Source organism: Herpailurus yagouaroundi, unplaced genomic scaffold, assembly GCF_014898765.1.
Source record: "Herpailurus yagouaroundi ecotype Mexico unplaced genomic scaffold, PumYag 162, whole genome shotgun sequence".
Taxonomy (NCBI): domain Eukaryota; kingdom Metazoa; phylum Chordata; class Mammalia; order Carnivora; family Felidae; genus Herpailurus; species Herpailurus yagouaroundi.
The window spans coordinates 71,449,215-71,464,596 of NW_024412403.1; the positions used below are offsets into that span (position 1 = coordinate 71,449,215).

At 34.5% G+C, this 15,382-nt stretch overlaps 1 protein-coding gene across 6 annotated transcripts in view; it reads right to left on the reverse strand.

Moving 5' to 3' along the window:
• Nucleotides 1–4,216: 4,216 nt before the first annotated feature.
• ZNF148 (zinc finger protein 148) overlaps nt 4,217–15,382 on the reverse strand; it is a 125,920-nt gene continuing 114,754 nt past the window's right edge. For all 6 annotated transcript variants that reach the window (XM_040484784.1, XM_040484782.1, XM_040484779.1 and 3 more), the window contains 2 exons: nt 7,462–7,580; nt 4,217–7,145 (listed from right to left, as the gene is read on the reverse strand). In XM_040484784.1, coding sequence (XP_040340718.1) covers nt 5,547–7,145; nt 7,462–7,580 — 1,718 coding nt within the window. In that variant the 3' untranslated portion in view covers nt 4,217–5,546. The remainder of the gene's footprint in view (nt 7,146–7,461; nt 7,581–15,382) is intronic.

A 15,382-nucleotide genomic window follows, 5' to 3' on the forward strand; every position in this document is an offset into this window, starting at 1 on the left:
TTTGGGGGGAGGTGGGGAAGGAAAGACCCACTTGTCCAAGATACTAAGTTTATAGTGGATTCCTTCACATAGATAACCCAGAGGGTTGAAGAAACATCTGCTGTGACCTTCCCAGGACACATGATGCCCCTTTCTCCTGGAAATTTGTTCTGATATTACGAATTCTCAGTATCCATAATATTTCCACTTAGTTACCCATTCAAGCATAGCAACCCAATTCAGTTTTATACAACAGTGTCTATAATATGTACAGGCTTAATTATGAATAAGAAATAGAAAATAAAAATTTACAGTGATTGAGAAAGGGTCAGAAAACGGGATAGGAAAAGTAATACTGTATAATCAGAATATCCTATTATCCTACCAGTTTTAATGACAGGGTTTTTCCTTTATTAGTTGAAATACAAAGAAGGCATAGGGGATCCCAGGAAAATAACACTATATATCAGAAAATTCAACGTGCTCCACCATCAGGATTTCCATCACACATTTAATTTCTTCTGTACAATTTTTATAAATGTGTTTTTCTTTTCAAAACCGTCAGATTTCCAGATTAAATTCAGCACTACACAGTATGCCCTTGAAGTAAAATGAGGTTACCTGCTTTATTTGGATACCAAGTTCCCTTCCAGACAGCATTAAAATAAAGACAAGACTACACAGATAAAATCCAGTATAATTCAAATCCAACAATGAAAAATTCCCCCCATATTGTTGCAAAATTCATTCTACTGAAATGCTTTGCTACAATAATAAAAAGCATACATTACATATAAAAGATACCAGTGTACTAAAAAGTGACAGAAGTGGACTAGCAAATCCTTCAAAGCACATTATATAAATGACTAGCATTTAAAAACATTTCTCCTATAAAATGTAGGTCATATACATTTATAAATTGGCGGTTTTATTTCTAAAGCAGTGATGTGTGTGTTCAAATAGTTAGCTGTTCTGTACAGTATAATATCTACTCAATTCAAACTACAATAGGTTTGTCTTTCTTTGTATTGAAGTTGAATAAATTCATCTGTTCAGCTGAGAAATCAAGCTTGAAAAATACATATCTAAAAATCAAAGTAGAAAGTTTAGAATTACTGAAATGTAGCTATGAAATATGAAGAGAACTATGTCACAATGGAGCTGAAGTCACCTCCAAACTTATGGGCTTGAATCTAAAACAGAAACAAATATTAAATCCAAAGCAAACCACAAAGTTAGGTAGCAGTACAGAAGCAGGAAAAAAAACAAAAAACAAATAAAAAAAAAACCACACCCCCTTCCTTCAGTGTGATGGGCACTAAGTTTTGCGGTCTTCCTCCATCTTGCAGAAGAGTGGTAAGGCCATTCAATGCTTAGTGAAAGTGAGTACAGATGAAGTCAGATTTAGCCTGTCTCCCCTGCAACTTCAATTATGCTGTGTAAACAGTGTTATGTTCCAGTAGGAGGAACAATGGAATTTACTTATAAAAACTGATTAAAGGTAATCATTATTAAATGAAATAAGGAGAATAACTCTGAAATGTTTTTAGAACTTTCCTGATGCTACTTGTACAGTTAGCACTGCTATGTATTATTGCTTACGTACAGTACAACATCATATGCCTTCTAACATAAAGCAGTACTGTGATTTGTTTGTACATATTTACAGATTCTTAAAAACAAGCTGTAAAAACATTACATACTTTCAGACAATACAAATTAGCACATTGGTACTCACTTCAAAACAAATGGAATGCATAACATTAATAAACATCATAAAGGAAGACTCACATAAAAGTCCTTGATTGTCAAGACACGTTTATATATAAACTCTAACTGTGCAGAATTAAAGATTCAATCATAGGTACATCCTTATTTGATGAACCGTATTTACAGCATGGTATTGCATAAAAAAATAAAATAATGTTTACAGGGTTTTACTTTTTTATCCATTGGATTAAAGAAAGCAACAAACACAACAAGAAATGTTTGTCTGCTTTAGTTTGTTTCCTACCAACGTTTAAGTGAAAAAAGGAAACACGGTTTTATTTGCAGAATATAGCAAAACAACTGGAAAATTATTTCCCTGAAATAAAGCAATTTGAAACGGAAAAAGTTTAAATTAAATTGCAGTGTCAAAAAGTTTCTCATTGATTATAATAGTGCTTCTTCAAGTAATTATACTGTGAAAAAACAAGTTCTAGTTTAAGATGTTCTATGTCTAAGAAATGTGGTACTACAGTAATGCCTACTTTTAAAGTTTCCCGGCTTTTTTTTTTTTTAAACAGCCCTTTAAAAACCCAAATTGATAAAATGAAAGAAGTGGCAAAAGATCTAACCTACCTGGCACTTTGCAAGTTTCTCTCCCCTGTGGTAATGAAAGCCTACCCTGAGCACAAGACCTCTTTTGCCTGTCAGAAAGGGAAAATTACCCGACCACTGACAGTCCTCAGCCAGAGCTAAAAGGATGGATTTGTATGGTATCAGAAAGAAAATCTGCAAGGACATCCAAAAGATTTAAGAGCCACTCAAATATTCTGAACCAAATGAATATGTGTACAATAAGAAGTCAAAAAAAAAAAAAAAGCTTTACAAGATGTTCAACAGAGATTACCTCATCTAACCTGATCTGCTTCCAATCTTCAAACAGGAGAGTAGGTCCTAAGTGCAAAAGCATACCTCACTCACATTGACCAAAAGTTTAATGGTATAAGAGCATGTTTTAATGGAACACTTTGCTAACTGAAATGAAAAACACAAATTGCAGAAGGATTATCTCATATCCTCAATATTCTGATCTACAGCAGCACATAAAGGCTACTTACTTTTTACTATTAATGCCCAGATACAAATTAAGTAACTTTCTAAAGCAAAGTGGGGAAACCCAAACTGTTGAGATGTTTATCCTATGATGATAATACAAGGTAATTCTGGTAGGCATTTAGAATTTCACAGTAAGAGAGCCACAACTACTATACTTAAATGGTACGTCAATAACTTATGTCAAAGTATCAAATGCTTACAATGTGGTAGAAAAGTCTGCCATTATGTATATTTAAAGAAATGTGCCGAAGACAGGAATGCAACACCTGAAATTTTGCTTGCGTAACTACCATTTTCAAAGGCCTGCCTTCCTTGGCTTACCCTAACTGCTCAGCAGTAGAGTCACACTCTAAAAAAACTGTGCTGGTGATATTAAAGCAAACAAAAACTGTATACTATACCAGGACTGAACAAGTTGTTGAAGAACAAAATTTTTGACCAGGCTCAAAAAAAGAAAAAGAAAAAAGGAAAAAGGAAAAAGGAAAAAGGAAAAAGGAAAGAGAAAGAAGAGAAAGAGAGAAAGAGAAAGAGAAAGAAAGAGAAGGAGAAAGAGAAAGAGAAAAAAAGAAAAAAGAAAAAGAAATCAACTCAGGAAATAAATGCCTATTATCAAATAACAGTATGAGAAAAATATAAATACCTATATAGCATGAGCACAGTTCCATTTTTCACATCTCACCTGAATAGAGCCTTCTTGCAATTGCATGATGTATAACACAACACACACTATTCTTCAAAGTCAGTAACGGCAGAACTTAAACATCTACCTCAGAGAAGTCTAAAATTCTTGAAAAGTTTGGCAGCAAAGAAAGCTGTCAAATAGGAAAATTAATATTTCAAGCAAAGCTTAATAACCAAAGTACAGAGGAAACCACATTAAACATAATTTATATTCATTATCATAAAACACCAAAATATTCAAAATAAATGTAAAAGATGTTAAGGGTTGATATTTTCTTTGTTCCCTTTATGAGAACAGTCTTGGGATAACATTAAATAAAAGAAACAATAATTTAAATGTGTAACATTCTATACTGAAACAAAGACTGCAGATCTATAGGGCCAATATAAAAGTTAAAGTGGAAATTAGCAACAATAAAGTTTCACCTTCCAAGAATATTAATTTTAGAGTATCACTGGTGCTACATCAGTATGTGCATTGTGACAAAGATGGTGGAAATTAAAATAAGCAAAAAAGTTGGAACAAATTAAAGAGGATAATAAAATCAATAGAAGTAATGTTATTTTCCAAAAATTAAAACTGTCCAATGTGTAACTCAAACCATCATTCTTTAGAAAAGTATACATATGTGTATATATAAAAGCACTATTTATGGTACCATGCTGTATTATTTTAAGACAAAGTATATATATATATATATATATATTAAAAAAAAAAAAAACATTCGTGGTATAAGGATAAAGTCTGTAGTTTATTTAGATTTTGAAATGCAACAAAAAGTTTCCGATCACTCATCTAGCTGAAAAAGAAATTGTAGTTACTAGAATTAGTAAACACTTTTGGTTTGTAAAATTGTAATGAGCAGTGTTCATTAAAAAGTAATTCAAGATAAAATAAGCAATTAAAATGCCCATTTCTTTAGTTTCTCTGGATACTGTTTAATTATCCAATCTATCAAGATTCTAGAAAGAGAAGGATTAAACCAGGTTTTACAGTTCCAAAGATATCCAATTTCCTTTTATTGCCAAAAATTAAAATTGTCAATTATGAGATGATTATGACACAACCATATCAAACCTAAAAATCTAATTTTTTTTTTTACTTTGAGAAATCAAAAATACCAAATAGATTCTAAGTGCTCTATGTTAACTGAAGTGTATATGTAAAGTAAAATACAATTAAGCTTTAAAACGTGGAATATACATTTTGTGTAAGCATTATGTTCTTGGGAATGTAATCTACAGAATATCTTTTTACTAAAACTTCAAAACCTTGATACCTGCACATGAAAAATCATAAAAAATATCTAAGTACAACTGTACAAAGAAACTGACACCAATATGCATACTTCCATTGAGAAGTGAATGCTTCAACAGTTACGTATTTTGGTAAAAGTTTTGAAAGTATGCATATTTTAAAAGTAATTAGGCTTTTAAATAGTGGAGTCTTAGACTATCAGATTTTTATTACTTTCTTTTCTCAAAAAAAAAAAACATGTCAATATAATGCAAAATGAAAATCAAGGGTATATGGCATATCATTCTTTTTAAACGGTGGTTTCTTGGTTTCTTTTTTTCCTCCTATAGGACACACTAATTTATTTAAGCCATAATCTCTTGACATTTAAACTCTGAAGTTCACTCTGTCTGTAAAGTATACTCAGATTCCCTGCTGAAGTGCAATGACTATGCTGAAAAACTTAGAAACAGTATGAGTAAATTTCACACAATTACTAATCTCCTAAGAATGTACAATGTTATCAATTAGGAAACAATTGTGCGAAAGTCTTTTTTTTTTCCTTTTAAACTCGGTGTAGGTGGAATAGCAAGTTTCTGTTCTAAAACAAGTAATGCATTGCTTCTATAAAGGTGACAACATGTAAGGCAGTTCAAAGAATGCTGACTAACCAAACAAAATGCAGTTATTGGATTATCTTGCTATTCATATCAGCTTAACTTGTTATAACGCATTGCTCTTAAATCTGTACAGCACTCCATTTACACAGAGTAACCCCACTCTTGATTAATCTGTTCTAAAGTGCCAGTATTATTTACACTTTTTTTTAGCCAAAGGTCTGGCCAGTTGTAGCATCAGGTGAAGATGTCATCCCAGCTCTATTATCATTTACATTCACCAAGGGAAATTCTGGAAATTCAGCACTTGTCCCTGGTCCCCGAAGGTTCACCTGTCCATTGGCAGTGCTAAACTGAGTAGCTATTCCAGCTCTTGATCCATGATATGGAGCGCGGAAGGGCTGTTCAAAGGAGCTCATTTGGTAAGCTTGGTGGACAGGCTGAGCCTCAGCTTTTTTCTGAGAAGTCACTTGATCCAAAAAGTCCTGTGTTGATGTGGCAGAAGCATGGTTTGTCTCATCACCTGAAAAGGGAAATGAGTGCTGTGAATCACCAACTATTAGTCCAAAGTGGGACTTATCTGGAGTTGTTCTTAGTGGAGAATTCATTCCTGATCGAAAGCTATTGATGGGCATGGCTGCATAGACTTGCTTGTCTATGGAAGAGAATGCTGGCTGATTTGGAAGGGTCTGGTTATCAGTCACAAAGTTAAGGCTCGGGCTATTCAAATAGGCATCATTTTGGCTAGTTCTGTCCAAAGCCTGCTGCAGAAACTTTGAGTATTCCTGCAACATGTTGGCTTTATCTGATGAGGATGCTTGGGAGCTTGATCCAACATTCTCTGCCTGGGTGACCTCAGGTACTTCTGAAGAATTTATTGATATGCTAGAAGTCACCTCAGTGTCTGCAACACTGAATGATATCTCATGCTGTCCATTAGCTTTATGAGAGTAATGATCCAAGAGAGTCTGCAGTACCTCATCTGGAATAACATTTTTGTCATGGTTACTCTTAATCTCCACATTCAGTGCCTGTGAATCTAATATGGATGCCGTAGTACTTTCATCAATGACACTTGCCACAGCTGCTTGTGTTACAGAAGGCTGAGAAGCTATGGTGCCCACATTCAGCGCATACTCCCTACTATTGTTACTTGCCGCTTGAAGGTATCGTTTCTTCTTCAAAAACTGCATGGCATCATCATAATTAGTACTACTGTGCACAGGTTTACTGGGCCCCTCCTGCAAATTATCGACCTGATCAATATCAGCATTGCCCTCTGAGTCCAGTAAAGCTTGTTTATCCACAAGTTCAAAAGCATACTTTGAAACTTTGCTCTCTTCATATGTGGATAAGGGAGAAATTGTTTGATTCTGCTCCAATGGCTGCTTCAGACTTCTCTTACTATTAATTTTTTTGAGAACCAACTTAGGTGGATGTATTTCTCCTGATGCATCTTCTAAATGCGATCCCCCAACTGAAGAATGTGGCATTTCAACAGCATACTCTGCTACCATATACTCATCTTTTACTTTAGTACTTGAAGAATAAAGGGGCAGGTAATCATTTTTGTCTTTCTTCAGGTCAGATTTGTCCAAAGCACTTTCTTTGTCCATCCCAGATGATTTTTTCTCAGTTTTCTGCCTTTTCTTTTTTGGCAGTGAGTTATCTTTTGGTGATGTAGAAAAGCCAGAATCTTCCTCAGATGTCAGAAGGCCACCTTTGATGGCACATCTGTTTAGCTTTTTGTCATGATTTTCATGGCACATACGTTTATGTTTCAATACACGATCTGTTCTGGAAAAATACTGTCAAATTCAGATTTCAGCAGTGAGTTTTTGTTTTAGTTTGTGTTTTTCGTCAAGCAAGAAAAGAAAAGAAAAAAGTAATTAATATAAAAATAGAAGCAGAATAATATAAGCAAATCCAAATGAATTTGTTGAGCCGTTTGCCAATTATAAATCTAATCAACAGCAGTTGGGAGGTTCTTCAAACAGTTCTAGTAATGACATTTTCTAATTTACTAGAATGATTTTATAATTTAATTTAGGATAGAAGAATTTCAATGTCCATCATACCTCAGCAAAATGGTTAAAAAAACAAACATTTTAAACCACCCCTTACCTGTAAACAGTATTCACACTGGTAAGGTTTTTCTCCACTATGAGTTCTCTTATGCCTTTCCATGTGATATTTTTGTATGAATCTCATACCACATTCATCACAGCGAAATGGTTTTTCACCTAGTACATGATATAGAAAGTTTAAAACAAAACAAGTGTTATGACAAAAACTCTACCCCTATATTAAATATATCTTCCAATTTAATTTGTAAAAAATATTTTGCTTTGGGGTGCCTGGGTGGTTCAGTTGGTTAAGCATCCGGCTCTTGATTTCAGCTCAGGTCATAATCTGTTTGTGAGATGGAGCTCTGAGTCAGGCTCTGCGCTGACAGCATGGAGCCTGCTTGGGATCCTCTCCTCCCTCTCTGCACCCCCCCCCCCCCCAGCATGCGTGCTTGTGCATACTCTTCCTCTCTCTCTCAAAATAAACATACATTAAAAAATATTGTGCTTTATAAAAATAAAAGATTGGCATGTGCCATTGGGAAGAAAAGACTGAAAGTAGGCATACTCAATTTCCCTGCCTTTCTATTATGTGTGTACATAACACACTCTCTGTGGAGACAAACAGTACCAGGAACTTACAGCAAGATGGACATGGTTTTAGTAAGAGGAGTTGAAGCTTTTAATCTTTTTTATTCAATCATACAAAATACTATTTTAGAAAATTTTTTGAAAAAAGAAAATGTTACCCATACATAGTCCAACACAATGCTTGGATACACCTTTTCAATTCTTCATTTCTTTTCAACAAATATTTGTGGTTAAATGAAATCTGAATCCTAGGAAATAGTCTTAAAAATCTAATTCATTAAAACATAAAAAGAACTTAAATTACAGACTAAATTTCAAAAGGTTTGTTTATAACTGATCACTTTTCTCAACTCAAACCAGAATTTCTCAGGTCCTTTTTTTGGCAGGGAATGAATCAAACCAAGTACTGGTCATCAGACACATAACCCCGGCTTCCACCCCCTCCATTTTGTTTTAAAGTGTCATAAGGACTTTTTGGCTGTAAGGAACCATTACTATGGAGATCTAAAATAGTTTTTACTGATAAAACCACAGTAAACAGAAGGGTGTGATAATAAGTTACCTTGAATAGTATGTTTTTGGGAAGCAACTGTTTTCATCTTTCACACATTTGACAAAATCTTATGGAATACTTGCTCTCTAACCCATAACCCTGCTGCAGGTGATTAAAAGTGTAAGATTCATTACTTGTCTTCATAGAGCTTGGGAAAACAAGACGCACACATTAGACAACTAACTAATAAAACTATGTCCAGCTCCAGTTTACTTTTACAACGTTTTATCTCACTACCTTTCTTCTTAAAACTTTTCCTCCAGCCAAATCAAAATACCTACCATCTTGTGCTTTTCTACCTCTGCTACAATTCACACTGCTCCTTTAGTCAAGAATGCCTACCCCTGTGTGTTCAGGCACTACATTCCCTTCAAGTTCCAACCCAAATCTTCTGAGATCCTTTGTCCTATTCTTTCAAGGAAAAGTATTTTCATCTTCTTTAAATTTCCATAGAACTTCATCTGTGGCTCTCCTATGGCACTCATTAATTCATCTCAGTAATTATTTTGTACATCTCTATTCTACAAGATCACATTTAAGGGCAGAATCTGAGCCTAAATTATCTTTATGTAGCTCAAAATATTTTGTGCACTTAAGTGTCAAACGAATGGCATAAATGATTATTAGAGTGGATTACTAGTGGGAAAAATGTTACTGAGCTGGTATGATTTGGAAAAGCTTCTTGCCGGTGTTAGAATTTAAAGTGAATAGCACTTAAAGAGACTGTGTATGTAATTAAAGCCAAAGAAAGAAAATGTAGTGGGAAACAGAGAAACTAAGGGTTTAGTTACTATAAAACGTCAAGGAGAAATGGTGCCTAAGAATATAATTTAATTTGGTGACAAGTAAATTATTTGAAACTTTCAAGAATGCAACTTCTGTAATTGCTATGGAGTTACCAAATTTTAGGGCCGAAGGGACCTTGTGGTAGCTTTCAAACTGTGCCACTGGGGGCTCCACAGAGACCCCCAAAGGCTGATGATGTTGTGGCAAATGGCTCTAAGAGTGCCACCCAGATTTCAAGACAGAATAGTTCCACTTCTATATAATAGGGTTTTGAGTACGGACTTCAATGGTTCAGAGGCTAGATTAAGATTAACACAAGTAATCAAGACCAATTCACTTATTCCACAAAACAAAGAAATAATCGAAGCTGGGAGAGAAGATAACTTATTAAGAAAGTTTGGAAGTGAAAGAAATGAGGAAAAGGAGATGAGAAGTAATAATTAGGAGGCAATCTATTTAAGATCAAGTAGTGTTAGAGACTGAAATTAATTTATTTGAAGGCAGAAGGGAAAGAGCCAGTGAAGGAGAGAAATGGAATACTGAACTAAGATTAAAATGAAATATTATCATTAATAATCAAAAGAACAAGATCTCAGAGGACTTAAGATGAAAAGGGAAGGAGAGTGCAGATATTTTAGAATAAAAGAAAAAAACAGTTGCATATTTTGACACAGAGAATGTAGATGATAGAGTTTATTGAGCTCACAAGTGAAAGTCACTTCTCAAAAGTGAGAAAGGATAAAAGAGAAAATTAGTGGACTGATAAGAATTCATTTAATGCTGCACGATATTCATGGACTGGCAGACTTAATACTGTTTAAGACGGTTAATACTCTCCAAGCAGATCTACAAATTCAAAGCAGAAATTGAGAACCTGATCCTAACATTCATTTGGAAATGCAAGGGATCCAGAATAGCCAAAACAATCTTGAAAAAGAAAAACTAAGTAGGGAGACTCACACTTCCTAATTTCAAAACCTACTACAAAGCTACAGTAATAAGATACTGTGGTAATGGCATAAGGATAGACATAGATCAAGGAATAGAATTGAGAGTCCAGAAATAGATCTTTACATTTATGGTCAACTGACTCTCAACATAGGTGCCAATAGACTTCAACGGGGAAAAAATCGTTTTGTTTTGTTTTTTCAACAATGATGGTGGACTAATTTGACACTCACATAAAGAATAGAGTTGGACCCCTACCTCGCATCATATACAAAACTTAACTCAAAATAGATCATAGGCCTAAATGTGAGAATGAAAACTATAAAACACTCAGAGGAAAACATAGAAATATCATGACCTTGAATTAGGTAATAATTTCTTAGATATGACACCAAAAGTCCAATCAACTAAACAAAAAATACAATGAACTTCATAAAAAATGTTTAATTCTTCAAAAAACACTATCAAGAAGGTAAAAAGAAAAAAAGGTGTAGCTCCTGTGGGAAACAGTCTAGCAACCCCTCAAAATATTAAACACAGACAATTCTACTCCTATGTACATACCCAAAGAAATAGAAAACAACGACTCACTCAGATGCTTGTACCCCAATGCTCACAGAAACAGTATTAAGAACAGCCAAAAGATGGAAACAACCCAAGTGTCCATCAAAGGATGAATGGATTAGCAATATGTGATATATACATACCATGATATATTATTCAGCCATAAGAAGAAATGAAATTCTGATACATGCTACAACATGGATGAACCTTAAAGAAATTATGCTAAATGAAAGAAGCCAGACACAAAAAAGACAAGTATTGAATGATTCCACATAGATGAGGTTATCTAGAATAGGCAAATTCACAGAGACAAAAGTAGAATAGAGATTACCAAGGCCTGGGATAGGGAGGAAAGGAGAGTTGTACTACTTAATGGTTAGAGGTTTTCATTTGGTCACATAATATTTTAAATGTACTTCATGCCACTAAATTGTATGCTTAAAAATGATTAAAATGCTCAACTTCATGTTGTGTTGTTTTTTTTTTTTTTTTAAGTGAAAAGATAACTTCTGGAATGGGGTAAAATATTTGTAAATTATGTACCGGATAAGGGATATGCATCCAGTATATGAAATGAACACTTACAACTCAACAGTTAAAAAGACAATCTAAGAATAGGCAATAGATCTGAATAGACAGTTCTCCAAAGATATGCAAACAGTCAAGAAGTACTTGAAAAGATGCTCATCATTGTTCATTAGGGTAATGCAAATCAAGACCACAACGAGATACTTCACACCCAATAGGAAAGTTAAAATAAAAAAGACAATCACAAATGTTAGCATGGATGTAGAGAATCTGCCCATATTTTCAAGACATATTTGTAGTTTCATCTTTTACATTAAATCTGATATATCTGGGGTTCATCCTGAGGTCCAGATGACTATCTAGTTTTCCCAACACCATTTACTGAAAAGTTCCACTTTTTTCGATCACTTCTTTAATCAAAATCATATACTAGTAAGTTCCATGGGTCTATTTCTAAACCTTCTATTCTGTTCCATTGGTCTGACTGTTCATAAGCCAGAAAGAAAATGTTTTATGACTTTATAATACATTTTATCATCTGGTAGGGCTAATCCCCCTCATTGTTGTTCTGGTTTATCCACTTTGCATATTACTTCAAAATTAACTTGTCTAGTAACTGCAGTAGGAAAGGGAGAGCTGCCTGAAATATTTACGTTAACTTATTAAAAAATTGGTATCCCTGGGCACCTGGGTGGCTCAGTTGGTTAGATGTATGACTTCAGCTCAGGTCATGATCTCGCAGTGAGTTTGAGCCCCGCGTCTGGCTCAGTGCTGACAGCTTGGAGCTTGGAGCCTGGAGCCTGCTTCAGATTCTGTGTCTCCCTCACTCTCTGCCCCTCCCCCACTTGCACTCTGTCTCCCTCGCTCTCTCTCAAAAATGAATAAACGTTAAAAAAAAATTTTTTTTAATTGGTATCTTTTATGATGTTGACCTTTCTTACCACTAAATAAATAAATAAATAACCAACCAACCAACCCAGGGCGGGGGGGCGGGGGGGTGGGGAGGAACAGGGAAGGGGAAATATGTCCTTCCATTTCATCAAGTTTTGTTTTGTGTCAACAGTGTTTTAGTGATTTCTTCATATGGGATATCCCACATTTCTTATTGTTGATACTGTAAAAAAGGGTGTTTTCTTCTGTTATATCTTCTACTGTGGGTGTGTATATACAAAGTGTATGGTTTTCTGTTTTACTGAATTTACTAGTTTGCAATAATTTTTCATTGACACTCATGGGTTTTTCAAGTATGCAATAATATTGGTTGCAAAAATTGGTTTTTGGCCTGTAATATATTTTGTGTGTATGTACCTTTGCTGGCTATTATTCTCAAATATTATATTAAAAAGTAATGGTAACAGGGTTATTAACAGGGGGATCAGGTGTGGGGGGGGGAAGTAATGGTGATAATGTGCTCTGTATCTTACTCCCGACTTTGGTACTTTGTTATGTCTTTTGAAAGGAAATGAAAAATAAAATGACTGATACATAATTTCTCTAAGAATAAAATTAACACATAGAAAATCCTTTTACTGCTTTTCCCCTTGAAAGCCAGGACCCCTCTACTAGAAAAGACAATTTATACAGCATTTGAGTAATTTCAAGATTAGGAGAAAAAGCTTACTTAAAAAATAAGAAGTTTATAAATACTATTTTCAATTCAGGAAAGCTGTAACATGGGGAGGAAAAAACAAGGTGTTCTGCTAATGGTAATCTCCAATACCCAAGAAGCCTCGGGTTTCTCTTCTAATGGTTATCCACTGAGACCACAAATTCTTTGCACTGTGGTGTTTCTCCCTGGTAATTTTAACACTGCACACATTGAGCTACTTACAGGTAAGAATTCTTACTCTAATATATGAGTAATTATTGGGCCAAATGATATACAAGTATTAAGGACATAAACTTTATTAATCTGATTGTTAGCAGTTTCAACTATGCCTCTTCTTCCTCTTCAAACCATTCCAATCTGGCTTTTGCACTTATTTCATCAAATGGTTCTTGCACATCACCTTCAAGTTATCAAATTCAACCAAATCTTTTCAGTTAACTTAGTAGACCTCTCAATAGCATTCAACTCAAGTGATCCCTTTTTTTTTTTTTTTTTTTAAATTAGCTTTCTCTTTGGCTTCCTTCTATGGCAACCATGCTCCTTAGGCATCTCCACCTGCTCCCAGCTCACCTTCTTCCCTCCACCTATGAAATGTTTTAGTTCTTTAAGGTTTCCTCCTAAGTTTTTTGCTTTTTCTTTCTTTTTATTTGGCAAGAAGGGAAACTCATCTACTTCCATCGCTTTAATTACACTTAAATCTGAGTTGCAAACCCATACATCCAAACTGCATACTCAACAAACATATCCACTTCCAGAACACCTGGGGATCTCAAATACCCACACTAACCTTGTGATCTTCAACCCACAGCTTAGTCCTTCTCTTGATTCCTTATTCATATGGATGGCACTCCCATTCATCTAGTTTTGCACCCCAAAGGCCCACACAGCTTTTCTTTATCCCCTCTCTCCATATGCAACTGATTAACAGGTTCCACCTATTAAATCCCTGCCAAATCCCCCCACTTCTTTTCATTTCCCACTGTCATCACCCAAGTTCAAGACACTATCATGCCCTGGACTGGACTATTTATATAATAACCTTTTTATAGCAGTCTCTCTGGGATCCACTCTCATCTCCTTACAATTCCATACCACTCCCAGATTTTGTTAATGTAAGTACATCTGATCACCTTTAAATCCTATCCATGGCCTTCCACTGTTCTTAGAATTTAAAACAACAACAACAACAACAACAACAATTGGGTTCTCTATCAACTGGCCCCTGCATGTCTGATGTTTCTTCACAATTCCCTCCTTTACTTTCTGAGTTCTACTCAAAGTTGCCTTCTTCCAATTCCTATAAACTTACCATATTTTTTCTCTCCTCTAGGATCATTTTCTCCTAAAATTCCTCCCCCAAACCAATTCTATGATAGTGAATATATTTAACGAAGTCTTCTTAAAATCTAGGTCAAAAATATTTATGGTAATACTAAACCTATGACAAAATTCACATGGCCTATCCAGTAATACATAGTTCACAACAGAAGGAACGGTCCATCTTCAGCAAATCATAAAAACAGGTAGGTATGACAAAATTTACAAGAATAACCAATATTACACTAACCAAAAAAAGATCAGGTACTATTATGAGAAGCAACTGTAAATACTTAAGAATACAGGTTCTAGAGCCAGACCGGCTGGATTTTAATTCTGGGCTCAGTATTTCTTAACTGTGAGAAACTGAGCATGTTATTTAAACTCTTAAGGCTTGATATTCTTATCTGTAAAGTAATAAATTAGATAACCTGTGTGAACTAATTTAAAAATGAAACCTGATGTACTTTAATAGTTCAATAAATGTTAGTTATTAAAAAAAGAAATGAAGAGGTTAATAATAAATGATTATCATTATATTTACATATTGATTATAGTTATAAACCCAATGGCTAGACTATAATATCCCAAATGCAAACACCCTTAACTTTGATAATAAATTTTGGAAAAGGGAAACAAGGAGGATTACTGAAATAAATACATGGGCTAGTAATCACATATTCAGTTATTTGCTTAAAACTTTAGAAAATGTATCTTTTGCCTATAGTCCTTCCAGGAGGTTCGAAAGATCATTTATCAGTCTAAGAAGAATGCATAAAAGGTATACCTCAGAGATATTGAGGGATTCAGTTCCAGACTACCACAATAAAGCAAATATTGCAATGACAGGAGTCAAATGAATTTTTAAATTTCCAAGTGCAAATAAAATTTATGTTTACACTCTACTATATTAAGTGTGCAACAGCATGTCTTAAAAAAGCACATTCTCTTAATTAAAAAATCTAAGCTTTCAGCAAGCTGTAATCTCTGATCACTGATCACCGTAACAAATAATGAAAAGTTTGATATACTGCAAGAATTACCAAAATGTGACAAACACAAAGTGAACAAATGCTATCCCAA